The sequence below is a fragment of the Passer montanus genome, unplaced genomic scaffold (assembly GCF_014805655.1).
Source record: "Passer montanus isolate IOZ18808 unplaced genomic scaffold, ASM1480565v1 scaffold118, whole genome shotgun sequence".
NCBI classification, from domain to species: Eukaryota; Metazoa; Chordata; class Aves; order Passeriformes; family Passeridae; genus Passer; species Passer montanus.
The window spans coordinates 1,325,844-1,351,564 of record NW_024358500.1 but is presented as its reverse complement, the minus strand read 5'-3'; the positions used below and the strand labels follow the sequence as shown (position 1 = coordinate 1,351,564).

General features: G+C 47.3%; 1 protein-coding gene across 3 annotated transcripts in view; it reads right to left on the bottom strand.

Moving 5' to 3' along the window:
- Nucleotides 1-25,721, bottom strand: part of SPEN (spen family transcriptional repressor) — a 66,190-nt gene that overhangs the window by 4,847 nt on the left and 35,622 nt on the right. Inside the window, exons 4-11 of one of the 3 annotated variants that reach the window (XM_039697558.1) lie at nucleotides 19,140-19,300; nucleotides 17,775-17,975; nucleotides 16,871-17,022; nucleotides 14,254-14,379; nucleotides 13,584-13,697; nucleotides 12,329-12,442; nucleotides 10,688-10,788; nucleotides 222-8,151 (exon numbers count right to left, since the gene is read on the bottom strand). In XM_039697558.1, coding sequence (XP_039553492.1) covers nucleotides 222-8,151; nucleotides 10,688-10,788; nucleotides 12,329-12,442; nucleotides 13,584-13,697; nucleotides 14,254-14,379; nucleotides 16,871-17,022; nucleotides 17,775-17,975; nucleotides 19,140-19,300 — 8,899 coding nt within the window. The remainder of the gene's footprint in view (nucleotides 1-221; nucleotides 8,152-10,687; nucleotides 10,789-12,328; nucleotides 12,443-13,583; nucleotides 13,698-14,253; nucleotides 14,380-16,870; nucleotides 17,023-17,774; nucleotides 17,976-19,139; nucleotides 19,301-25,721) is intronic. The other 2 variants (XM_039697560.1, XM_039697559.1) reach the window with 2 other exon arrangements.

Here is a 25,721-nt window from a genome sequence, read left to right as displayed (position 1 = left end):
TGCCTGACCCATGCACCACCTTGGTACTGACAATTCTCCCCATGACACCATATCCAGAAACCTGTGGGCACCTTCCCCCTTCCTGGGTGGAGCTCCAGAGGGGTTCAGGAAATGAATGGGTTCTTTTGGCTTCCTCTGATGCTAAGCAGCATTTGAACATCACTTCCCATAAAAAACAGCTCCAGATTCCAGGGAGACAGGTGAAGGGTTTTCTTTCTCACCTGGGACGGGGTCATGCTCCGGGAGGGCAGCCCGATGGGCGAGGCGCCCGGGAACTGCGGATGCCCAAGCTGTGCCGTGTGGTAATTCCTCATGTCGCCGTACACGGAGCGGTAATCGTGGAAGGAGCTCCCGGCAGGATGCATGATCTGCACCCCGTGTGGGACCACCACGGGCTGCGTCAGGGGCAGCCCGGGCAGCTGGCTGCCCGAGGGCACGCTGAGCAGCCGCGGCTCGCTGTGCGGAGAGTGGGCCATCTTGCCTTCCGAGGATTTGGGAGTCTCTTTCCCGGGCTGCGGGGTCTTACTGACCGGGGGGGTTTTGACGGCCCCTTCAGGCGTGCGGGATTGTCGCGTTTCCGAGTGGTGCTCGCCCACGGCGGCCATGTGCGGGTGCATGATCATCCTGACGTCCCGCGGGACGTTGTACTGCTCCAGCCGCAGGCTGCCGGGGTGCATGCGGTAGTCGGGCTGCATCACCAGCACGTCGGACTGCACCGGGGCTGGCCCGCGGCACACCGCCGTGTGGTGGAAGTGCAGCTCCTCCTCGGGGGGATGCTGGGAGGACAGCGGGGGCATGACGATGTCTCGGATGGGTGCTGGCTGGGGTGTGCTGGATCGCTGGGGTTTCATCTCCATCTGGGGTTGCAGAGCAGCTCGGGGGGAGTGAAGCGCTTCTGGGCGGATGCCGTAGGGAATGCCGGAGAGAGGAGGGGTGTTCATCCTCACCTCACCTTGGGATAGATGGCCCAGGGACACAGTCTGTGTTACGCTGTGGGGGGGCATGATAACAGATTGCTCGGGATGCATGCTGGATATGTACTGAGGAACGGGAATTCCCGGCGCCAGCATGACTGGGGTGCTGCTGGACAGAGCCGGAGACGAGGTACTGCCGGGATGACAGGCCCGGGGGAACGGCGATGGCGAGTGCCCGCTGGTACGCGGCGAGTGCGGCTCCTGCTTGGTGACCCCCAGGTGGGAGATGGCCCGGTCAGTCGGGGTGCTGGGGCCCGAGCTGACGTGATTCGCTTCCGAGTGCATCTTCCCAGAGAGGGAAGGGTGGTGAGGACTAACCCCAGGACTCAGGTTGGAGGGTTGCAGAGTCTTTGTCTCCACTTTCAGAGCAGCTGGGTCAGACAGTTTTTTGTTCACAACCATCTGGTTATGGACCAGCACGGGTGGAGTGTTTACGGTCTGTGTCAGGACCTTGCCGGGCTGCGACGCCGGGGTCTGGACAGCGAGATGGGACGAGTCAGGCTTGTCCAGCGCAGCGCGCTCCTGTTTGACGGAGGAGATGACGGGCGAGGTGTTGTAGGGCTGTGTTCCGAGTACCAGCGAAGAATGGGTGGAAACAGTCCCATAGCCCGCCGAGGTCTGGGAGCCTTTCGGTGCTGGCTGGGATGGCGTGATAGGCTCCTGTTTAATCTGAGACTTGGATACAGACTGCTGGAACTCGATGTCCACAGCGCTGGCTGGGGGAATCTGGCTGATCTTGGCACTGATTCGCTGAGGACCTTCTGTCTTCTGCCCGGAGTAACTCAGGAGCACCACACCTTCCGAGGTGTTCACCCGCAGCCCTGGACTGGACCCAGTCTCCACAGGCCTCTCCTCGATAATAGACATTGATCCTGGATGAAACCTGCTATTATCATTTGTACTTGGCCTCTGCTTAAATTTTGGTGAGGGAGCATTGACAAGGCAGGTCTGGGTTTGGGGAGCTTGTTTCACCAAGGTGATCCTCGGAGCCTCCTCCAGATCCACGCTGTGAGGCATCCTGCTGATGACAGAAGTGGCTTTGGGAGCAATCACGGTGTTGACTTTTTCCTTCTCGGTGAACACTGGCGCTTCAGCCACCGGTGGGTCCAGGGCGTTGGTGACAGGAACGGCCGGCTTCTCCTCGGAAACCGGCTTGATGGCCTCCACAGCAGGGTGGAGAGGCGTCTCCTCCAGGCATGGCGCGCTCACGGGCTCCGTGTGTGTCGTTGTCACGTGCGTGGAGGTTATGCTCGTCGCTGAGACGTATTTGGGCTCCATGAGTATCTTCCTCAAAGTGCTGGAGTTCGTGTCGATATCCGACGCCTTTGTGTCCGGTGGGAGAGCGGGCGGGGGTGTGGAACGGGCTCGGGACTCCTCGTGCCTGACCATCCACTCCGGCACCTTGGCAGCACCGGAGTGAAGGGGGACGATGGTGGTGGGCACTGGGGTGGGCAGCTTGGCCGCCGCCGCGGGGACAGCAGGAAGGGCTGCGTTCGGGGCACTCGGTGGCGTGATGGCAGCATTCTCCAGGGGTGACCGGATCTTGAATCCGCTCTGACTCCCCTCATCGAGGGGGACTGGCGGGGGGCCCAGGTCCAGAGGAGCTGGAGCAGGCACCTTTGGAGAAGTGCTGCTCTCAGGGACAGTCTCATGTGCAGCCATGACGTCAGCAGCCACAGCCTTGGTGACATCAGAAGCAGTTGGCTCCATGGATGCTGTGGGTTTGATTTGCTTTTCCTCCTTTGAGGTTTCTTCAGGTTTTGCCTTTACTTCATTGGCAGGGGGTGATTTGCTCTGCACCCTCTCTGGCTCAAAAGTGTTGACTTCGGTGGCGTCGCCCTTCCTGCTTGTGCTCTTCTTGCGTCTCTGCCGCGTGGTTTTCTGACGGCCCTTCTCCTTCCGAGCAACTTCAGCCTCCTGCAAGGTCTCGGCCTCCTGTGCAGAGTTGGAAGATTCGCTGAAGCTGACTTCGGACTCCTTGCTCTCAGTCTCCAACGCTGACGGGACAGAGCCAGGCACTGGCTGCACCACAGGCTCGACGGCAGTCTCAGTTTCTAGGATATTGTTCACTGCCTGATCTGTCTCAGGCTCCATCTCCTCCCGAGGAGACTGCAACACCAAGGGCTCTGTGGGGATTTCAGCCTCAGATTCAGCAGGGTATGTTGGTGGTGCAGGGAAGCTTTCGGTCTCCCCAGAAATATCATTGATGATGGAGCCGATGGCTGCTGCCAGCTCCGTTTCACTGGCCTGGTGTGCAGGTTTATCTGCCTCCTCCTCCTGACGGACTTCAGCCACATCTGTCGTTGGCTCTTTGTAGGCAGCAATTGTTGGAGGAGTTTCCGTGAGCTTTGCAATGTTCTCCACCGCCTGCTCGAGCTCAATCTGCTTTGCTAACTGGGCAGCCTCAGGCGACTGCTTGGGCTCCCGTGCCACCTCCTTTTCCATTTCTGGGAATGAATCTTCTACCTCATTCTTAGAGAAGTGGGGTGGCAGGATGTCCTCTTTTGGAGGGCTCTTCATCTTGGGTGGTGACACTGCCACTGGCTCTGCCTCCTCTTCGGGGGGCCGCAAGGCGCCCTTGACTTCATCAACGTTGAGGCGTATTTCTACATTTTTGAGACACACGGATGCTTTATCAACGACGGTTTTGGTATTTTTGTACCGTCCCCTTTTGGATTTCGTAACCTTTTCTGGCACTGGCTTCTTCTCAGTGATCTCAGCTGTGGGGATTTCTAGCTGATTTTTCTCCACATCCAGTTCCTTCCGATCACGTTTCTGCTCACTTGCTGCTGGCTCTTTCTCAGCGGCTTTTGCTTTATTGCTGTTGTCACTGATGCTCGATTCCTGACCGCTTCTTTCAGCAGCATCTTCAGATTCAGCCGTGGTATCAGCTTTCGGTTCATTCTTCCCTTTCTTCCCCTGTTGGCTGGCAGCAGCTGATGAGTGAGTGTGTGTGAGCTTCTGGGATCTAGGAGACCTCCAACCCTCTGCAGGTTTAGGAGCTTCCACAGCATCTTTAGTTTCAGCCTCCTCCACCTCTTGTTGTACCGGTTCAGCCTTTATTGGAGAGATGTCCTCCTCTGGCTTACGGCGGGTTTTGGGAGGTCTTCCCCTCCTCGGGGTTGTGGGAACAGTAGTCACTGTTTCCTGTGGTTCCTTTTCCACTCTCTTCCTGGTGGATCTAGTAACCTCCATGGAGTCCTTCACCGGAGATGGGCCTTCATTGTCCCCTGTGGTAGCATAGACTGACCTCACATTTCTGCGCCTGGTCCGGCCTATTGGCAAGCTTGGCTCCACGTTTTCCGGCTCTGCAGCAGAACTTGGGGATTTAGCAGCATTCCTTGAAACTTTTTCTGCCTCCACTTTCAATTCAGAAAGCTTCTGGGTCTCCCCACGAGGAGAGCTCGACCTTTTCAGTTTCTCACGGTCAATCCTTTCGCTCTTCCTCGTGACAGGCTTTTCTGTGACAATAGTTGCAGCCGACTGCACGGGAGTCTTGGACCGTTTACTTTTGTAGGACTTTTTATCTTTTACAACAACCGGAGTTTCCACTTCCATGTCATTGTCAGAAACAGGAGGCAGGACCTCAGCAGCCGCCTCCACCTTTTGACTCACACCAGCATCGGTGTTGGCAGAGGGTGGAGGATTTTCCTCTTTAGGTTCCACAGCCTCATCTGACTTCTGGACTAGCTTGGGTGGAGGTGGAAGCAGCTGGGCAGCCTCAGGTTCTGGATCTACGCTGATGTCTGCATCAGAAAATGAGGCCCCAGGAGTGGGAGGTTTGGTATCCAAGTATGAAGGATGCTCTATTGCCACAGCATCTTCCTCTGGCGCCAGGGTTGTAGCAAGAATTTCTTTACTCGCTTCCACAACTGGTGGAGGTTCCACTTGCTCAGGAGGTTCCATTTTGACAGGAGCAGCAAGTTCAGGAAAAGGTTTTTGTTCCTCTGCTGCAGCAGCAGGTTCAGAAGGTTTCTCTTCTTTGACAGAAGCTGGTTCCACCAGGACCTTTTCATTCACTATTTTCTCAGGAGCAATGGGAGCTGGTTCCTGTGGGAGGACAGTGACTGAAGAAGGACCAACAACTGAGGAAGGTTTATGTTCTGTTTCTTTACTATCAGGAACCATTTCTGGTGTTTTCGGCCGGTTTTCTTTGTCTTCCTGTTTCTCCACTTCTTTTGGCTTCTGATCTTTCTCCTTTTCTTTCTGCTGCATTCGTGTCAGCTCAACAAACCTACTGTGGAAGAGAACCACTGGCTCTTGCACCAAATCAGCCGTGCTGTTCGTCCCATCAGAGGAGGACTGTCTCCCATACAGCCTTCCAGAGATGAAGTCCAGATCATCATCCTTCCTCTCTAAATGCTGCAGGCGTTTGGAGTCCTGTTCAAAGATTGAACTGTGCAAAAACCGAGAAGCGAACAGTTCCTGCCGCTCTTGTTCCTCCTCTTTATGATCTTCTTTCTTATCATCCAGTTTTCCACCTTCAGAATCGGTTCTGATTTTTTTCTTTTTCATATACCAGGATGGAATAGGTCTTGGAGCCGAGTCAACTTTCTCTTTGTCTTTATTGTTTCTGAAACTAGCAAATCTCGAATCCCAGTCTAGAAAGGACCAGTTTTCCTCCCTGGAGGAAGACAGGGATTTAGCCCTTTCAAGCAAGGCCTTTGTGTCAGGTGTGATTGTCTTGTCCAACGCAAAAGAGTAGAACTTGTTTCTTTCTAAGGAACTGGACTGGAGTCTTTCCTCTCTTTCACGGAACTTCTCTTCTCTGTCCCTTAATAAAAAAGACAACCTGGAACTCTCTAACAAGGACGAGGCTTTTGGGGAATGGGGCTTGTTTTCGCCATCGTCGTCCGAATCTGAAGGCACCTCCCCAGGTTCCAGGTCTCGGACAGATCGTTTCCGTATACTGTCTCTTTTCACAATGCTGCTTGGAAAGCTGATATCGACTCTCCCAGGCTCTTGTTTCACTTGGGTTTCCCACCTACTCGAGTCTTCCTCAGAACTCAGCACAGAGAGTTTTATTTTAGCCATTTCTGCCATCTGTTCCCTTCTGCTGGAATCATAAGGATTGAATTTCAGCGAGTCCTCTCTCACAGTCATGTTGGAGTATGAAAGACCCTTTTCTTCTATTTTAGGTGACTCTTTGGTTTCCTTCAATGGCATTAACCTTGGAGAATCAAGCGTGTCGTCATCCTCATGGAATGGGAAGTGCCTGATGCTTGGGGAACAGGACATCCTTTCGGAGTCCTCACTCACCTGACGAGAACTTCTGTAGTTCCTTTCTCTCTTAGTGCTGATTTCAAAGTCAAATTGGTCAGTCTTTTTCCTTTTACTTGGTGGAGAGTCGTCGGTGACGTCTTGTGGAGGCTTTCCCACCTCGTGAACCAGACTCCGCTTTTCATATTCATCCACATCTTTCTTTGGACTGCCAAACTTCTCTGACTTTGCTATCTCCATTTCCAGCTGCTGTTTCAACCTGCGACTTTGCTCCATCTGTTTCCGGTAGCTCTGTGTGTGGTCAATGTCGATGCTGATTTTCTCTTCTGTGTCAGTTGACTGAGGTTTCTCTTGGCCAAGTTTATGGTCTGGTGTTTCTTCAGGAAGGCTGGAGTAGTTCTTCCTTGTGTCCTCTCTCTCCGTTCCCTGCTCGTCCAGCAGCTGTACCTGTTTATGCTGGGGTTTTACTGGGTTCAGTTTTTTAGGAGGGAGCTCCTGAACTTCCACAGGTTCCTCAGGTGCCTCCATGAGCCTCGCCTGCAGATCCATGGTGGGACGCATGCCAATCCCACCAACATTAAGAGTGTCCTGAATTTCTTTGGGACTAGTAACAGGAATAAGTCTTTCCAGTTTGAGTTTTTTAGATTCCCTTTTAAGCATCTCCTTCCTCAAGGGTTTTCTCTCCAATTCTCCTTCCCTTAGCACTGGTGCTTCTCTAGACGATGCTGTCGCATCAAGCTGCTTTTTCAAAACCATGCGTGCATCCTCCTCATCTTGGCTGCTCCGTTTTGCATCCAGTTTTTGCCTGTCAGGTTTTGGATTCGCATCGGCAAAACGCCTTTTACGAGCCTCCAACTTGTCTAAATCCACTGCATTGGCGCCCTCGGAAGTTTGCTCTGTCTTCAAGTGCTTTTTGGGTTTAATTTTTCCCTCCTTGTCCACCACTTCGATGTGACTGGCAAGGGCTTTCTCCTTCTGTACCTTGGTTCTGACAGGTTCTAGTTTAGACTGCTCCGACTTGGCTTGCTCAGCCTGGGATGTCTGGGTTTTCTGTTCAAGCAGTGGGGATTTCAGAGTGTCGTTATCCAGCTTTGCTCTCAGTTTCTCTAGCGCAGGCTGATCGATCACCTTCCCCTCCTTTTCCTTCACACGGGTCAGCACAACACAGGGCATCAGTTCCAGGCGGTTCTTTGCTGTCCCTTCTTTGTCACCCCTCTCTTTGCTTTGTTTACTGTTGCCCTTCAGTTTTTCTGGGCTGGGCTCTCTCTCATTCTCCTGATCCGTTTCCGAGGACTGAGAGCTGGGCGAATGGATTTTCGCTTTTCGTTTCTGCTTATCTGTTTTCTCCTTTTCTATTTTTTCCAGCTTTTCCTTCCTCACCAAGCGCTTCTCCTTGTCCACCCTCTCCTGCTCGAAAACGCGCTCTTTCTCCACCTTCTCGTTTTTTGCGTATCGCTCCACGCGGGCTTTGTCCAGCTTGTCGTATCGCGGAGGGGACAGCGAGCTGCAGCTGCCGCTGCGATCTGAGGACCTGCTGTAAATCCTCCTCTCCGAGTCGCTCTGCAGCCGTTCTGACTGCGACGGGGACGCTCCAGGGCTCTGCGGGCGTCGGGAGTGCGTCGGGCTCTGGCTCCGCTCGATCGGTCTCCGCTCGTGGTCTCGGTCCCGATCGGATTCGAACCGTTCCCTCTCCCTCTCCCTCTCCCGTTGTCTGTAGCTGTACTCCCTGATGTCCTGCTCGTACGGATCTCCCCGGTAATCCCGGTACTCGCGGGGGTCGTCGTAGTAGCGGGGGTCGTAGTAGTCTCCTTGGTAGGGATCCCACTCGGCGTAGAATTCTCTGCCCCGAGCTGGGTATTCCCGCCGAGGATCTTCGGGATACGTCCCTGGGGTCCGAACAGTCTCGTAGTAAGTACGGTCAGGGGCGTATTCGTAGGATCCTCTTCTCTCGTCCCTGCTAAACATACGAATAAACAGATTCTAGTTCTCCTTCTCAACCAATGTACTCTGTTACCATAGTTTTTTGCTACGTAAAGAAACCATTTTCTATTTTTTTTCCTACGTGCATCAAGGCAGCTGCACGCAGAGGTTTGGCAAGGAATCTGTGTGCAGTGGACTAAATACTTTTGTTAACTTATCAAATACCAAATGTACTTCATGGGTAATGTCATAACAGCTCTTCCAAGCATTGTTTCACCACCCTCACTTCTTTGTTTTTGTCTAAGTCAAACTTTGCATGAAATGAGGGAAAATCCAACACAGCACCTGTGCACCCACACAAGGCAGGCAGGGTGAAGACACCCCTTTATCCAGAACCTGAGACCTTCATTTGACTCTGAAAACATGAGTCAAATCAAAGTTCAGGCACAGAATCTCTCAATTTCTAAGCAGCAAACTGATGGTAAGGTTTCTTTAAAAATCCTAAGCCCTGCAAGTGATCTTTTAATTCCCAAATTAGCTCTTTCACTGCATGTGACTTGCTGGTGTTGCCTGTTTACAGTAAAGCCAAGTCAACAAATATCAGGCTGTTTATAAGATAGGTGAATTCATTCAGCGAAGCAAGTCAAGCAATTAATGTTGTTATTTCAAGACCTCCAAGCAGCAAAAATAGGTGATTTTTAAGACTGAACATGGCAGGGAGGTGGAATAAAGCTGGAGTTCTAATTCCTCACCATTACAGTGTGTTTTGCACACTCTGTACTAAGGTGGGTCAGGCTCTGCTCCTAGGGAACAGGGACACCTGGAGGAATTTCCCCATGGAGAAGGTGGTCACGAAATTGAAGGGGCTGCCTAGGGAGGTTTGGAGTGCCCATCCCTGGAGGTGTCCAAGAAAGGCCTGGATGTGGCACTCAGTGCTCTGGGCTGCTGAAAAAGAGGGGAGGGGATCGAGGTTGGACTCGATGACCTTGGAGGTCCTTCCCAATCTAAACAATTCTGGGTTTCCTTATGTGTTTGTTTGGCTTCACAGTTTATATTTTATGTTAAAAGCTAGCAACTTCCACCTTTTACGAAAAGGACAGAACTGAAAAAGGGACAAAACACAGAAGACAAAAACCCCATCCTACAAGTGAAGTGGAATGTTGGGAAAAGCAGCTGTGAAGTTAAAAATATTCCTAAGGAATTTTGTTTGTTTTTTCATGGCTTTTTTTTTCCTTGGGTCTTATTTAGACTGGCATCAACTACAGCCTTGAGAGAAGATGGTTTGTGCAGATCTCAGCACCTCTGCAAGGAGGAGCTTGGAGGGGCACCAGAAGCTGCAGAATTACAGGAGTCACCACAGAGCTCGCTCCACTGCTCCATGATCCCTATGGATCTCCTAATGACTGTGTGAGCAGAGTGACAGAGAAGGAAAAACCAGGCTAACGTGTGTCCAAGCACCAGAAATGAGGGTCCTGCTCAGGATTATTCCATGCAAAGACAAGCCCACCTGAGTCCCGTGTGCTAAAAACCACCCAAACCCATCCTTCTCTTGCCTGAATCCAGCGCAGCTCTGAGGAAATGCTTATTGCTGGCACACCACAACATCTGGCAAGGCCTGGGAAAGGCACACTTGTATTTCCATTATGCAAATTCTGGTCACCAATTTCCAAACTCTGCTCACTTTTAAATCTGCTCATTTTGCACTGTCAAACTAATCTATTTTGCTTCAAGAAACTGTTTGGTTTATCCAGCTCCCAGGTACACCCAGAGTCATGCTGCACTGACTCCTGGGCAGGCAGAGCCCTAACCATGAGCCAGGCTTTGGAGGGACTAAAACACGGGTCTTTTTTCAGCCAGTGAAAGTAAAAAAGCCCAAAATGTGGAGTGTTTCTGTGCCAGGTCTTCAGGGATAAATAAGTGGCTGTGCAGCATGTGGTGCCAGCTGCTGCCAAGGGGCAGCCACACAGGACACGCTTTATTCAAAATAAAAATGCATCCTTATTCAAAATGTATTATTTTATCAAGTTACAAAAAAAACTGTTGGAAAGAAGGAGATGAGGGATCAGATTTTACTCTCTGCTCAAGGGCTGAGCAGCAGTTTATCAGACTTTATGTACAGCCACCAACACACACATTTCTCTGTTACAGATAAGCTGCTCTTTGCATTCCTAAGACGTGATGAATGACTCCCAACTGCGTCCTGGTGACCCACCAGAGAAACAGGATACTTAAATATGGATCATGCAGACAACTGAAACCTCTACCTCAGCAGGAATTCCACTAACCGGCAACGCCTCGGATGTGTGAGAGCCTGCCGGCTCTAATCTGCACAGCTTAAGTTTGATTACCTAAATTTAATTTAAAAAATAGTGAAGAGGTTAAAAAAAATTAAAATGCAGAGGTGTTTTTAATAAAACTTAAAAAAATAAAGATAAAGTTGAGAGGAAAAAACTTGTTTAAGAATTATGGCCTGAAGACAGTTTGATTGTATGATGTGGAGGACAATGATTGTAAAAGGATTGTGTAAGGTGATGCTGAAAAACCAAAAATAGAATAAAAATATTGATACATGCCTTCTTTCTGCCAGCATTTCATAGAAGTCTCTGATATCTTGACCCGTTTTCTCCATGGAATGATAAAATGCCAACTGACTCTCCCGATTTGCAAAGTCCACCTGACAAAGAAAGGGGAAATCACATTCAGTCACAGAAACATCCCACTGCCAACATTTCCCTGTCTGCTGAAGGTGGGAGCAGAACTGAAAATGGGGGTAAAATTAAAAAAAAAAGTCAAACACTTCCCAATTCTGGCCCTGCACATCCCCAGGAATAAAGACGTTTCTCAGTGGAGCTGGGTAAATATCTCCTTACTATGTTGTTGTAAGCTGCCATCCCAGAGGCTTCTGTTGGGCAAAGCAGCAGGAAAAATACACATTATTATCGTGCTATTGATGTCTTTAATGCCAGGGCAGTTCCAAAGTCCCTTTTATCTCAGGGCAGTGCTACAGAAGGTCAGGATTACGAATCCATTCTGGACCCCGTGGTGTTTGCCTGGGGTTACAGAGCAGGGAAAGAACCAAGGCTCCTGAACTGCAGCTCCCTGTCCCAGCTGCTCCAAGAACTGGTGTCTCCTAGGACTTAGAAACTAATGACATAGTGAAAAAAATTAAGGATTAGAACAGATTTCATGACGTGTATGCCACATAATGGAATATTTTTAACATTCTTGTTCCTGTTATTTTTTGAATCAGCCCAGTCCTGTGTGTAACCACAGCAATGGAGCACAGGCCCACATCGGGGGTGTTGCTTATTCCAAAGTCATTAAGCAACAAGATCCACACAAATTGTGAAACTTTTAAGGGACCACATGCTTTTCTGCCTTGGAAGGTGACTGATATCCAACAGCATGCTCAGAAACTGCAGAATACCCAACTCCAGCCCTGGGTGACGGGGGAAGCTGCTGAGACCACGCCTGACATCACTGCCCACTCTTTAGGAGAGGAGAAAGGAGGAGAAGGAAGATAATTCAAAGGGTTGGCTGACACCTCACGTCCCCAGTTAGTGGGACTGATGGGACAGTCAGAACAGGAATCACCACATGCACCCAAATCCAAGATATCCCTGTACATGTTAAGTGTTGCTCCAGGAAGAAAAGTACTTTCTGTGCGTTTTTTAAAGTAATGTTTTCAATTATTGTTTAAAATGTGTAGCAAGGAAGGACAAGATGATCTTTAAGGTCTTTTCCAACCCAAACCATTCCATGATTCGGTGACTGCATGTTGAGGTTACTGTACCCCAGAGCCTGGACATCAGCATGGGGCAGCTGGATGCAGACATGTGTTTTCCTGGAGGAACTCACCCCTTCAGATTTCCCCTTTTTAACACAAAAACAGACAAAAGTGTGCCTTGGATTGGGGTAAATGAGGCAGTGACACGGACACCAACACTCAGGAGCTCAGAGAGACAAGTTCAGCGAAACAAACAGCAGAATACTGGAAAAGGCTTTATAAGTAACAGTTCAGGATTCCCTGACATCTTGATAAGCCGAGCATAAAAATATAATTTAAGCCTTTGATATGTGGGACATGTGTGTCCCGCCAAGTATTCCTTGAGCCTGGCAGTCTGCACTGCCAGCATTTAAGGGGGAAGGCCTAAACACAATTTGTTCCTCTTTTTTTGCCTGTTTTGCTTTGGTTTGGAGGTCATTCTGCACACCTTAATTTTATTCCCACCGATTTTCCTCCCCTTGGTCTCTTTTACAGCTGCTTGTGCATATTCAATCTCATTGTAGAGAACCAGGGCCATGCCTTTTAAGCGGTCAAACACCACCTGTAAAAAACAAAAAAACAAAACAAAAACCAAATAAGAGCCTCATCCACAGGACTTAACGTCAGTCCCAACAAAATCCTAAGTCATGAGGATACCAGGAAGGAAATAATTTTTAGCAAGGTGAATTTCCAGGCTTTTCTGATGAGGCATATTGAAATGAAGAGACAATAAAAGGACACGGGACTGCTTTGAATTGTGGATATTGTGGCTTGAGGTATATTATGCCTTTATTTTGTTTTTCTGTATTTTACTTTGAATATTTATTCTTTGTTGACTGAGTTTTGTATAATTTCTTTGTTAAGGGTTTTTTTTGTGTGTGGGTTTTTTTTTAAATTTCCAATGTGTTTTAGGGGGGAAAAAAGGTAAAGGAAACATTTAATCCCAAACTGGAACCAGCTTTTGTTATCAGTCTGCAGTACCACTCACCAGCCGTTAAACACCCAATTTCCAAACACTGCCTTCTTTTAGCAGCATAAATGTATTATTCAAGCAACAGCTACAATAAAGAACGTCAAAGCTGCAACACAAACCCACAAAAACCCTTTGGGGAGGCCAGACCCTGATCCTGCAAAGATTTACACATGTTGCTTAATTTTGAGCATATCCATGTCCAATAAAAACACACAGGACAACTCCCACACTGAAGTTTAAGCACGTGATAAATCACTTGCATGGGAGAGGCTCCCACTGTGTGACAGGGGTGTGTTGCACCATTGTTGACTTTCTCTCTTCTTCCATGTACTTTGGCACTGTGATTGTCCTGACTGCTTTTAAAAAGTCTTTTTTTTTCTCGGTCTGATGAAAAAAAACATAGTTATGTCTAATTATGTAATTAGCAAGTATGAGTAATTACACAATTAGACTGCTGTTCTTCCAACTAATATTTAAGAAGTTTTGCTGGGGAGAGACTGTACTGCACAAGAGCAACAAATGCTTTCCAATGCTCAACATCTCGGCTCACTCAAAATACTTCTTTTTGGTTGCTGTCTATGTTAACAGAGCCCTGTCAGCCAAATTCCACCCCAGAGAGAATTTCTCCTACCTGAGCTATAAAGCCCTGGACAGTGGGGTTGAAAGGACAGGATGGGAAGAAAGGAAGACAGTAACGACTTGGAAGCACATGCCAAAGCCTCCCACCTACCTTCACCACAGGCCCGTATCGGCAGAAATGTCGGGTCAGATACTGATCCGTAACGTTTGTGGAAAGCCCATCTAACCACACGCAGTTTGTAGGCATGCTCTTCCCAAAACCCAGCTGGATACAAAAGGGCAAAACTTCCATCAGTACAGTGCACAAGGGTTAAACTCACTGAACAGAGCCTGCCTGATGAAAGAATTATCTGGAGAAAGCTGCTGTTTGTATGGATTTTCTAAAATTAGCATCTAGTGCAGGTGCAAGACAAAAATCAAAGAGCAATTAAAGAAAATAATTCTGCTTGTTTAAACAAAACAGTGTTTGACAACATTGGGTTCTTCTACAGTTTGAATGTCTGAGAAGTGACAGGTTGACAGCTCTGGGGGCCGACAGACCCTGTTTGCCATGGGGAGTGGGATGGATTCCCAGCACAGCCTCACCAGACCTTCCAGGCCAGAGAATGTCAGTCTGAGTGCTCAATATCAGGATTGCGTGTGCACAGAGCCAACAAAAATGCTGATTAATCCCGATCAGGTGGTGGTTGAAACCATCACGCTCTGATATGATCTTGCATTAAAAACCATCTTACTTCCATAAACTACCTCGCTGCGGAACATCCCACGATGCAGCAGCAGAAGACACAGGAAGGATACAGTCCAGGGGAGGATTTCTTTACCTTGAGCCGGTTATTTCCAAGATATTCCCCATCCATCTTCTTAATGGCTTTGCAGACGCTGGCGATGTCGCAGTACTGCAGGAAGGCGTACTGAGGGACACCGTTCACCTTCTTAATGTCGATGTCCTGGGGACAAGCACAAAACACAACAGCCCACAGTCAGCAGTCAATTCCATCTAAGAGGACTTGTTTTTTTTTCAGGGACACGTGGCACAGCAAGCTCTTTAATTAATATTTTCTTCAGAGGGAGGATTTAAACAATAGTAGACAGTTAGAACTTTGCTGTTCTGCTGCATCTCAAAACCAAATCCTCACTGAGCAGGGAAAGCTCTTTATCCTGCAGATTTAAAATCCAAGCCTGCAGAACTAAGCCTGACCTGATCAACAAACACCAGCTTTAGGCTGTTAATACTATATCAAGAAGAGACAATTCAGGATCAAAGAAATACAGATTAATTTTCGCTCACAAAGGCTCAAGAGAAAACAACCTGCTCCGATCCTCATCTCTGAGCCAAGCCGGGCTTCTTTTCCAAATAATCGTGATCCATCCTGTTCCTAGAAACACAAAGTGATGCTGGACTCATCTCTTGAACCAGTCTGACTCATGGCAAAGGCAAGAAGAGTCTCAACTTCGGTTGCTGTTGCTCTTTAAAACCAAGCCACCATGGACCCATTCACAAGTACAGCCAGAGGCTCACAAAGCCAAATAAAGGCTGATTTTAATCGATTTAAAAAAGCCCAGCAAGCCAGGAGCTGACATTTGGTTAACAAACAAGCTCAGCACTAGCACTGGAAATTTACCCAAAGCCTCTGAACAAACTCATGATACTATGATTCATTCCAAGCTGAAAATAGGAGGTGGAAGGTTTGGCTTTATTTGCTGGAATAGCAGGAGCTGCCTTTGTGAGCCACACATGGATTTAAGCACAAATGTTCCAACATCCAGGACAGGCTAATTTCATGGTTAATAAATTTAGGGACAAGGCAGCAGTTTGACACGGTCTCACCCAAGAGCTCTTTATCTGGGAAAACAGAAGTAAACAAGGAGATTTACACAACTATTAGACTCCTACAGCCCCGGCCTAATGATTTAAGTGGAATATTAATAGCAAACTACACTTCCAAGTGTGTCTGAAGTAGCACGACTGCAACCATGGCAAATTATACTTGACCACTCACCCTGGGCAAGCAATTCCTTGTGACAGGCAAATAAAGTATCATTATTGTCCTCATTACCCCTCAGAAAGGTTATAAAGCTAGTTCCTTCTGCACCTGAGCTTGCAAGTTTTCCTGGAAACAGCGAGGCAGCGCTGCCTCCCAATTCTGAGCCATTAATAATGCTGACAGGGAGCACCACAGCACACAAAAGGCAATTTACACTAGCACTGATAAGCATCTTTATCAGGAGAGCTCTGCTGCTCTAACACTGGAAAAGGGTTCAAGCCACAGACATGGCACGAATTCATAAATCACTGTTGATGTCAAGGATACAGCAGAGTCTGCATACACAAGTGCTGCCAGACATCATAAAATGAGGATTTTGTATTTGTTCACAATGTACATGGAAGCAACCTCCTCTTCTTTTGGGGAGTAGCAGAGATGGGGTCCTGGAATGTGTGACTGACTCCTCAGCTGCAGTAGACATGTCAGAGCAGAGTGAAGGAGGCACAGCACATTCACAAGCACCCACAGCTGACAGGGAGAACACAAACTGTCTGAAACCCAGACTCAACAAGGAATCACAGAATGAATGTCAGAATGGGTTGGGTTGGAAGGGTCCTTACAGCTTATCCAGTTCTACCCCTGCCTTCTGCTGTCCCAGGCTGCTCCAAGCCCTGTCCAACCTGGCCTTGGACAGCTCCAGAAATGATGCAGTCACAGCTTCTCTGGGCAACCTGTAAGGGCCTCCCCACCCTCCTGGGGAAGAATTCCATCCCAGTATCTCATCTAACTTTGCCCTCCTTCAGCTTAAGGCTTGTCCTATCACTCCACGCCCATGTGAAAATTAATTAAATAGGATAGTTGCAAAACTTTCTTTGAAAAATTCCCTTAAATATAATATTGATGTGAATTGATAGAAAGTCATGAGCAGAGAAGAGAGGGCTGCTCTGCCTCGTCTAGATACTTTCCCTCAGCTGAAAACCCAAATCCCTCATTTGCCTTCACTGATTCCTCTGCTCCAGTCCCCTCTGCCTGGGCACAGGGCTGCTTCCACATGCACTGATCAAGCCCCTTGTTCCAGGAATCAAAAGGAAACTCAGATTCACACAGTTGTAGGAGTCAGTGTGAGAACATCACCTGGCACATTCACATCCCAAATACCCAGTCAGCTCTGGAGCTACCAGGAGAGAATTACCAGGAGAAAACAGCAGAAGAGACATTTGTTGTAAACACTCCTAGGACTGTTTTTCCTGCTAAGCTACCCCACAACATTCATATGCTGAACTCTGAATACAAAGAAAAGCTTTCAGGTATATTCCAGCAAGATGAGTGACTCAGATTATTACAGAAAGACTGAATTATCTGTCGTTGACAGATTCAGCACCACTCACAGCATTTCACAGGTCTGTACAGAAAGGGGGGCAGTGCCACCCCACACAGGACACCGTTCACGTACCACTATTCCCCCAAAGCGCTGGAAGATGTTGCGAAGGTCGTGGTAGGTGGTGGTTTTCTCCAGGTTGCCAATGAACAGAGTTCTTGTTGCCTTTGGGTGAAACTCGTCTATCCTTTCATCCAAAGGACGAAATTCATTCTCACTTTCGGTTTCTAGGATAAAAGAGAGCAGGAAATTTGACTGGAGATTCAGTTCATGTTGGTTTATTCAGGGCTCCTTCTTGATCTGAACAAGAGTAACCACTGTATTTGAGAAAAACACCCAGTACTGCGCCCATGACTCATTATTTATGTGGGATTAGGAATCTTTAAATTCCACGGAGGAATCTGAGCATCCTCAGGTGAAAGGCAGCTGCACCTTTCAACTGCTCCTCTGGAAATTTACCAAGTATCAATGCTTGAGTGCACGAATTTCAGTAAGGCTTCCCTGTGCTTGGGGAAGAGCACGTGGTAGGAGTTTGTTTTGAGGAATCAATTTTTAAAGAAGCCATTGAAGTGCAGTCTGAGAACTTCACCAAGTGCTCAGGGCTGCAGCTGTCACTGGTTGGTCACGTGGGCTGTGCTGCCATAGCCTCAAAACGCAGCACTCGTTGGCTGTTTTAATTAAAAGGAGACGAAACGAGGCTGGGAGGACTCAGTGCTGTGCTCACACCACCCACTGGCAGCTGCTCCACCGAGATGTGGCAAATGAGATCGTTCCTTCCAGCAGATCCCACTCTATAGGAGGATGGCAGCTCTCCTTCTCTCTCGCCGTTTGATCCAAGAGCATCCACTCTTTTTGCTCCGGAGTTTATTGTGGCATTTTCCCCAGTTTCTTTAAAGTATGTTTCCTACTTCTATTCAGCCTCTCTACAACAGCTCCTAAACACACCCAGAGTCCCATGGGAGAAGGGCATGGACCTTACCTGGTCCTATCCAGGCTGTGACTTCGATCTGCATGCCAAAGAAGAGCTTTCCTTTGGAGGCATTTAGTGCTTTCTCCTGGTCCTCCTGCTGCCGGAAGAACACGAGCCCGTAGCGCTCCTCGGACGCGCCGTGGATCTGCACCGACGTCACCTTCCCGTACTTCTTGAATTCGTGGAAAAGTCCATCTTTAAGGCTTGTATCTAAACCAACAAATAAACATTAATATTGCAGAAACGTCACTTCTACCAGCTCAGCAGCACCGTAAGAGACAAGAAGAACTTTGTCTTTCTGAAATGTCTTCATCCCACTTAACTCTGTGCTCACACAAGTACCCCTTTTAATTTGGGATGTTAATTTTGACAGTGTCCAAAGCTTCTTGCTGATCTTTCTCTTTTAAATCCAAGAAACTACACACACGAAGTTTTACATGCCTAAAGCTGGCAGTGGATGGTTTTGGCTTCTAAGAGACACCCAGCTCCAGGCGAAGAAGAAATAACAGAGATATTCGATTAAAAATCCTGCAGGAATACTGTGCATAGCTGGGATGAGGTGTCTGGAGTGGAGGCTGGAGTCACACAGCGTTCAGTTCAGTCAATTCAGAAATATAACCAGGCAGATTCATCAGATTTTGTAGAATCTGACTCAGCCCCACACAATCTGTCTGGGATTCGTGGGATACTGACCTCAGCTTTGTGTCCTTTCAAGGAATATGACAGGCATTAAATCTACAGGAAGATACCAACACGTGAGATACTCTGCTCACAAGATTAACAGATATTATTTTAGCTCAGTCAGTGCTTCTGCATCCATGAATTCTACTAAAACTGTTTCACAACTGATGCCATGCTGGTTTTTCCTGTGGGATCTCTCCTGTGCCCAGACAGGGAACGGGGAGCAATCATGGGCACTCCTCAGCATGTGGTTTCCTGGGTTATTTTCCAAGCAATATGCATTGCCGTTACAAATATGCTCAGGGGTGTTTTAAAGCACTCAAACTGCAACAGAAAACCCTCAACTTTTTGCATTAAAAAAGAAATTGAAGCAGGGTGAGATAAAACAATCAAAGTTCTATGGTAAAAATGGAGATGTGTCAGTTTTTTCCCTGGGAAAGCCCACATTACTGTTGGAAGCACCAGCTCCAGGAGCTGGAAATGCCCAGTACTTGGAGCTGGGACCAGCAGGGTTTCTCACAGATGGTCACTAATTAAGCAATCCTCCCACTGTCACAGCAGAACTGAGGCAGAAGCAGGGAGAGGATCCCATCCTCAGAGGCAGCACGTGGCTGCTGTGTGTCAAAGACTCAGCACAGGTTATCCCACCAGTCCCACCCCCCTTTTCCATTCCCCTTTCCAGAGTGAATTTACCTGTTGAGCGCACTGGAAGATTTTGCACCTTGATCCCAAAACTCTTCCGGGGCTCATCCTTCTCCAGCGACGGGAGCAGCTGGGACGCGGGCGCGGGCACGGCCGTCGACTGCACCGAGCGCGCCGGCGACTCGTCACTCGAGCTGCTGCTGGAGTCACTGCTGGGAATGGCACACAGGGAAGGACAGGTCAGTGCACGGGGCAAAGTCACCCAGGAAATGGTTACCTTATTAAAAAAGCAAAATTGCAGAGTTTCTGCTCATCCACACACCTTCCTCCCTTTTGTGCCCGGTTCTGTTTCTGTGCTGCCATCTGCTTTTCGCACAGATTTAAGTGTCTTCCTACCAATATCCCCCTCCAAAGCCCCCAGAGGAGACAGGCAGGGAAGTGGAATGTGGGTAAAGTGTCAGCAAGATCCTCTTACCCACCCTGACAATGGCAGAGATTTAATTAAGTGTAATGCAATGTTGGACCAGCTCAGGAGCCGTGTAGGAAAAAGTGGAGAAATACAGGGAGGACGCAGAGGTCTGACAATGCCTCAAAACCCCTCACAGCACTCTCATGTACAGCAAAGAAATATTATTGTGCTCTCAGGCATCTTCCCTGAAAAGATCTTTACACCAAAGAGACCAGGTGTGAAAATCATGCCAAGCATTTTGGTCAACTGCTTAGGAACAACCTGGATAGATGGGGATGTCCATGTCCCTGTCCCAGCCCACGGCCCAGGGTGGAACAAGATGATCTTTAACATCCCTTCCAGCTCAAACCATTCTAGGATTCTCTATGAACCAGCAAACATTATTTCCAGGCTCAGCCTCAACCTCCAACTTCGGATATGAAGAATTCAGACCCAGGAACACCTTTTATAAACAATAATTACAGCGGAAGAAGATTTGCATATTAGATCACAGAGGGAGTCAATCTAACCCACAGACTCAGGATCATTTGATGCTTCGAGGAGAGGCAGAAATACAGAGAATATAATGTTATTAAAGCTTGCCCAGTGGGGACACGTCATCCTGCTTCAGTGGCTCATTTCTTCCCCGAGGCACGAGGGCTCAGAACAGCGCTAAAAATAATTTTGTCTGACATAACCCCGGAGACTTTCATTCTCCATTACACGAGCAGCCTTCGAAAAAATTCTGCTGGAATTTTAACTCGGAGGCTGGAGGGGGGGGAGATGTGCTACGTACTAAAATAACCCTGTCAGTCTGAAATTTGCTGCTTGATTGAATTTTTATATTCCTCTCCACATCGTATTAGAAAAACGATACGCGAGTTTATCTTTTTCTTATCTTAAATATTTCATACCCTCCTTACAAACCTTCTTGCCATTAAACCACTTAACTTTTCCATTTCTTTTCTCAGGGAAACCATTTCAGGCTTCCAGTAATTTCCAAGATTTGATTTTGTGAGCTCTTCTACTGCTTTTTTTGTGGGTGTTTTTCTTCAAATGTTAAAAAAACCTGGTTTTCTTTCTGAACATCTTGGTATAACGAGCACTGTGGCACATTCCCAAAAGCCCTTGGGCTCTGTCCCCATTATATTTGGAGGCGCAGAAGGGAAGACAATCTCCGTCCCAAAATACTTACAAACAATCTAGAAGGATATAAAAAACAGGCCAGACCAAAATAAAACACGACAAAAAGGGTCAAAAATGCAGAAGTAATAATAAACATGAGAAACTCTGCTGCTGGTCTCACCCTCTCATTACAACCCTCCCATCCAGCCACTTCACACGTTGGTGCCTTTCCCACACATTCTCCTCCTACTCCTCCGGCCCCGGAGGAGGAAGTTCAGCATCACTTTGGGAGAGGAGTGAAAATAAAGCCATGCCAGGAATGGAGTGAAAAACTGAGCCCTTCCCCCTGCCCTGCTCTTCCCCAGGGCAGCTGCCCTGCACCACCCAACCTCTCACTTCATGGATAATAAATAACATTTCCCTTTTTCCCTTCCCAGCTACAGTCCCTTGTGCTTTCCAGCAACGAATCTCCCACCATCAGGATGTCCCTTCACAGCCTCATTTATCTGCTCAATTGGTAAACTGCCTTTATTTCTGTCTCACCTGTGCACCCTCCTTTTGTGCCCTGTTCATTAATGAACTATTTAATCATTGAAAGTGAAGAGTGGAGCATTTCTGCCTCATCTTTATTTCATTTCCTCTGCCTTTCCACTAAATCACCCAACTGAAGTTCTTCTCTACAGCATTTTGGGAGAAAAACAAACCCAGCTCCACAGGAACAGGCCCCTCAGTGTTCTCTAGGGGTAACATCAGCCCTCACCTGCTACTGGGCAATAAACTGGCAAGAACAGAGAAACTTCTTTAAACACACAAATATAGGGCAGAGAATGTGTGTGGGGAGAAACTGAAAATAATTCCCAAGCTGACAGCAGCTCCACGTGGTTCAGCAGTCCCTGGGGAAGGCTAAAATAGGACTTTAGGGCTGCAGAACCTCTGCCCTGTGCCCATTTCCACTTTCCCTTCTCACATCCTGATGCTCCCAGATCCTTTAGAATTCCAGGGTGCTGAGATGGTATCTCTCGAGCAAGAGGCAGCGCTGAATTGACGTGAGCAGTGCTTTAGAATGGAGACAGGCTATTTTTACAGTTTGGTGGTTTTTTATGAGGATATTATAAATATGGAACATACTGTTAAAATCACAGCATTCCACTAGAGAAAAAATATTATCTCAGGATGATACCATTAAATATCCAAGTGATGACACAGTAGTGGACAGGGTGATAAATTCTACAAAGGAGCCTGAATTCTGTGCAACTTTGGGAAACAAGGATCATACTGGTAACCTCCATTTCCACAGGGAGTTTTAAGGATATGCGTCCCTTAGCAAAGCAAGACTTTCTGAAACATTCCAGAAAAAAAAAGTCATTATTTCCTAACTATTTTTAGACAAGAAAAAAAAATATTGCAAGAACAATCCTCCCTTTCTTTAGGGAAATCCCCATCACTTTTCCAATTGAAGAAACATGGATATAATAATTCAAAAGTAAGTCAAAGGTTTGATGTTCTGTGAATGGGAGAATGATGGAAGAGTTAATTATAGCTGCTGTGTCACCCAGTTATAGCTCACAGCACAATCAAAATAAAGCATCTGACAGGGAATTATGTGGAGTCTTGAGCAGCAAAATACAACTCTTTTTCAGCTTTAAAAATATACAGATCTGAAGCCTGAAAGCTGCTCAAGGACAAGTTCCCAGAATATTAAAATGAGAATATGGCTTTGCTTTTCCCTGTGAGTAATTTTGAAAACAACCACCCGTTGCCAACGCAGAAAATAAGTTATTAAAAATTCTTCTGGCAAAAGTGGGTTAATAATAAAGCTTTTAGAATGGGCTAGGGAAATTTTAACACGGGAACATAACAGGATAAAACAACAGCTCTGATAATCTCCTTCTTAAAAGTACTCCGAGTGTCAATAGGTTTTGGGGCAGGTCAAAAATAGCTCTAGAACTTCATTTTGGGCTTCCGCTAGCAGCATTAAACCCGGGGTGATTTTTTCCAGAAGCAGAGCGTGCTCTGGCACTCAGCCTTTTCCCAACGCGGGAGAACCTGCTCTTCCACATCGCCGTGAAGTCAGCAGAGCAGAATGCCAGCACGCCGAGGAACTAATCTCCAGAGCTGTCACAACACACGCGCGGCGCCGGCAGGGAGCGGGGAGCCAGCTCCTCCGCGCCGCTCCCGAACAGCCCGAGTACTCAGCCAGCATTTCACAGGCTCTTCTGTCCAGCCCAGATACTTCTAAAATCAGTTTCACTCTATGGCACCACAGCATTGAAGAAAGATTATTTTTGCATTTTACTGTTGGCAAAATCAGATGGGAAAATTGAGCAGTAATAGAGATTGTTCTTAATTAAACAAGGGGTGGATGTAAAATCTTTCTCTTACACATGCACTTTACTACAGGTGTAGTTTACAAGTCCTTTTAAAACACTTATCTGCATTCCATAATTACCTATGAGTATATGAGGATATGTGCTCTTACACTACTTATGTGTCCATTTTTCATCAATCATGATAAAATCTATTAATAACTTAAAATATTTATCTATGTATCTATTTTCCATTGATCAAGATCAAATTTATTCGTAATCCAATCTAAATTTTATCCACGTGGGCTGATTCCCAAAGATTTAACATGTAATAATCCAGCCACAGGATTCAGACTCAAATACATCTGGAATATCCTGTGTTGGAAGGGACCCACAAGGACGATGGGGCCCCATTCCTGGTCTGGTCTCAGTACACTGCAGCTCATTCAGCACACAGAATTTTCCTTTGCTCAGTTCTAAATGCAAAGATGACATTTCAAATCCTGGTATCCCACAAACCACTCCTCGTTTCCAGAGAAATTTCTCATTTTCAGGCAATTACAGTTTGCGGGCCTAGTGGCGATGAAGTTACGCTGGGTTTACGTGTGAGAAATGAAAGCACTGAGTGGAGAACACAAAGCCAGCTGTCCTTTGTTCCCACAAAAGGAGATAAAAGAGAGGCTCCAAGGCCCTGGATGGAATGGGAGACCCGCTGCTTCCCGTCAATGGCAGCGGCGCTGAATCAAGGATCCCACAACCTGCCCTGCACCCTCCTGCAATTTTAAAATGCGGCACGATTGTCATTTCTGCCCGTTGATTTATTTGAGAGCGGTGAGTCAGCTGCAGGCTGGGGGCTCCCCACGAGCGGCGGGCAGGAAACAAAGCTGGAAACACGGCTGGAAACACGGCAGCCGCCATGGAGGATAAAGCAGAGGGAAGCTTTAACGTCCTGCGGGCGCTGAGCTGCCAATGCGGGTTTAAAAAAGCAAAACAAAACCAATCTGTGACTGCCCAGCTCCTGGAAGTGTCCAAGCCCAGGTGGGACAGGGCTTGAAGTAACCTGAGGCAGGGGTGGAACGAGATGGGTTTTAAGGTGCCTTCCAACCCAAACCATTCCATGATTCTGTCATTCCATGACTCTAACCTCGGTTAGAGGGAGCAAGTTAAAAACTAATCCACCTCAAACCAGTTTAAAACCTTTGCATTTTTCATGCCAAATTTCAGCTGTGAAAAATGTAAAAATTAATGCTTTAATTTTTATTTTTTTTTTAATAGCTGCCTTCAAAAACTGTTTCACCAGACCTGGTGAAGCATCCAGGATTTTTTATTTTTACAGGAAATATGCAGAATGATCACTTTTTCCCTGCCAAAATTAACTTGAAATCGGGAACTCTGCCTGGCTCAGCTCGACTCAACATCCTGTCAGAATAATCTCTGAGTGAAGATTATCTCCTAGAAAGATCTACTGAGGACAGGCTCCAATCCCTGCTGACGGCGGGTTATTCTCACGGCTGATGTCAGCAGCAGATTCCCAAGCCGGGTCAGGAAATCCAAAGTTAATGTACAGTCATCTCTGAACGGAAGCAAAGGAACCCTCAGGTTTTCTCCCTGTCCCTCCCTTTCCAGATCCGAGTTAAGTCACTGTAGATGATCTCCATGCACAGAACACCAGCAGTGACAGTGCTGTATGATCCTAAGACACAAATCCTTGGGATACTTTATAGGCTTTGGGAAAAAAACCTGCTGGTTAGATTTCCTCACAACCTCGGAAAACAGCTCTAGAAAATTGCTCCAAGTTTCCTGAATGTACTGGTGTGTTATTTGGGAATAAAATTAATTAAAAAGACCTGATTACTGCCAGCCAACACCCACAAAAATGTGATGGTAGCTGCTTAAAATAAAAGCTTTTAAAATGCACTGTATTCCATTCTAGCAATGGACTAAAGGATCTTTGCCTGTGAAACACTTTCTGGATGGAAAATTATACATTAGAGTAATATATGCACAGGGTTATTACAGATTGGTATTTCTGACCAACTGATAACTATTACATGAACCTAAGAAGATATTTGTCCAGAATTTTCCCTGTTCTCTACACACACATAAGTCAAAAATGCACATCAAATCACACTTTGCTTCCTAAGGACACAGAAACAAAACTCCCAACAGCACCCTGTTAATCCAACAATCCAGGTGGCTGTTCTGCCACACTTAAGCAGGAATCATAGAATCCCAGAAGGGGACTGAAGGAGACCCTAGAGATCATCTCATTCCAACACCCTGCCATGGTCAGGAATAACCACCATGAAAATTACAGAGGTCTGGGCACACAGACCTTAACTCCTTATCAGAGCTGATTCCAACACTGACCTAAATACCCAAGCAGGCAGCAGGCAGTTGTTCTGTACACATGACGTGTCCCACACCAGGGCATTTGTATGGGAAAAAAAACATTTCACACACCTGCGGAAATAAGTACAAGGGGTTTTTCCCTCCTTCAAAGGAGTTGCTCAACCTGAAGTTGAAGATGTCAGAAAACCCAGTCCAACCTCTGAGGTTGGTTTGTATGAAGAGATCAAGAGGAAACGAGCCGTCGCCGCATTTTGCCAACTGCAGGCGAGCGCTGAAGGGGCTCAGCCCACACAGGGAAACCACGAAGAACCTGAACCCTGCTCCTCCATGTGCAAACAAAGCCTTCCACTGGAAATATGGATATAAGAGGAAGGGCAGAGAAAGCCACCTAAACATTCCCTC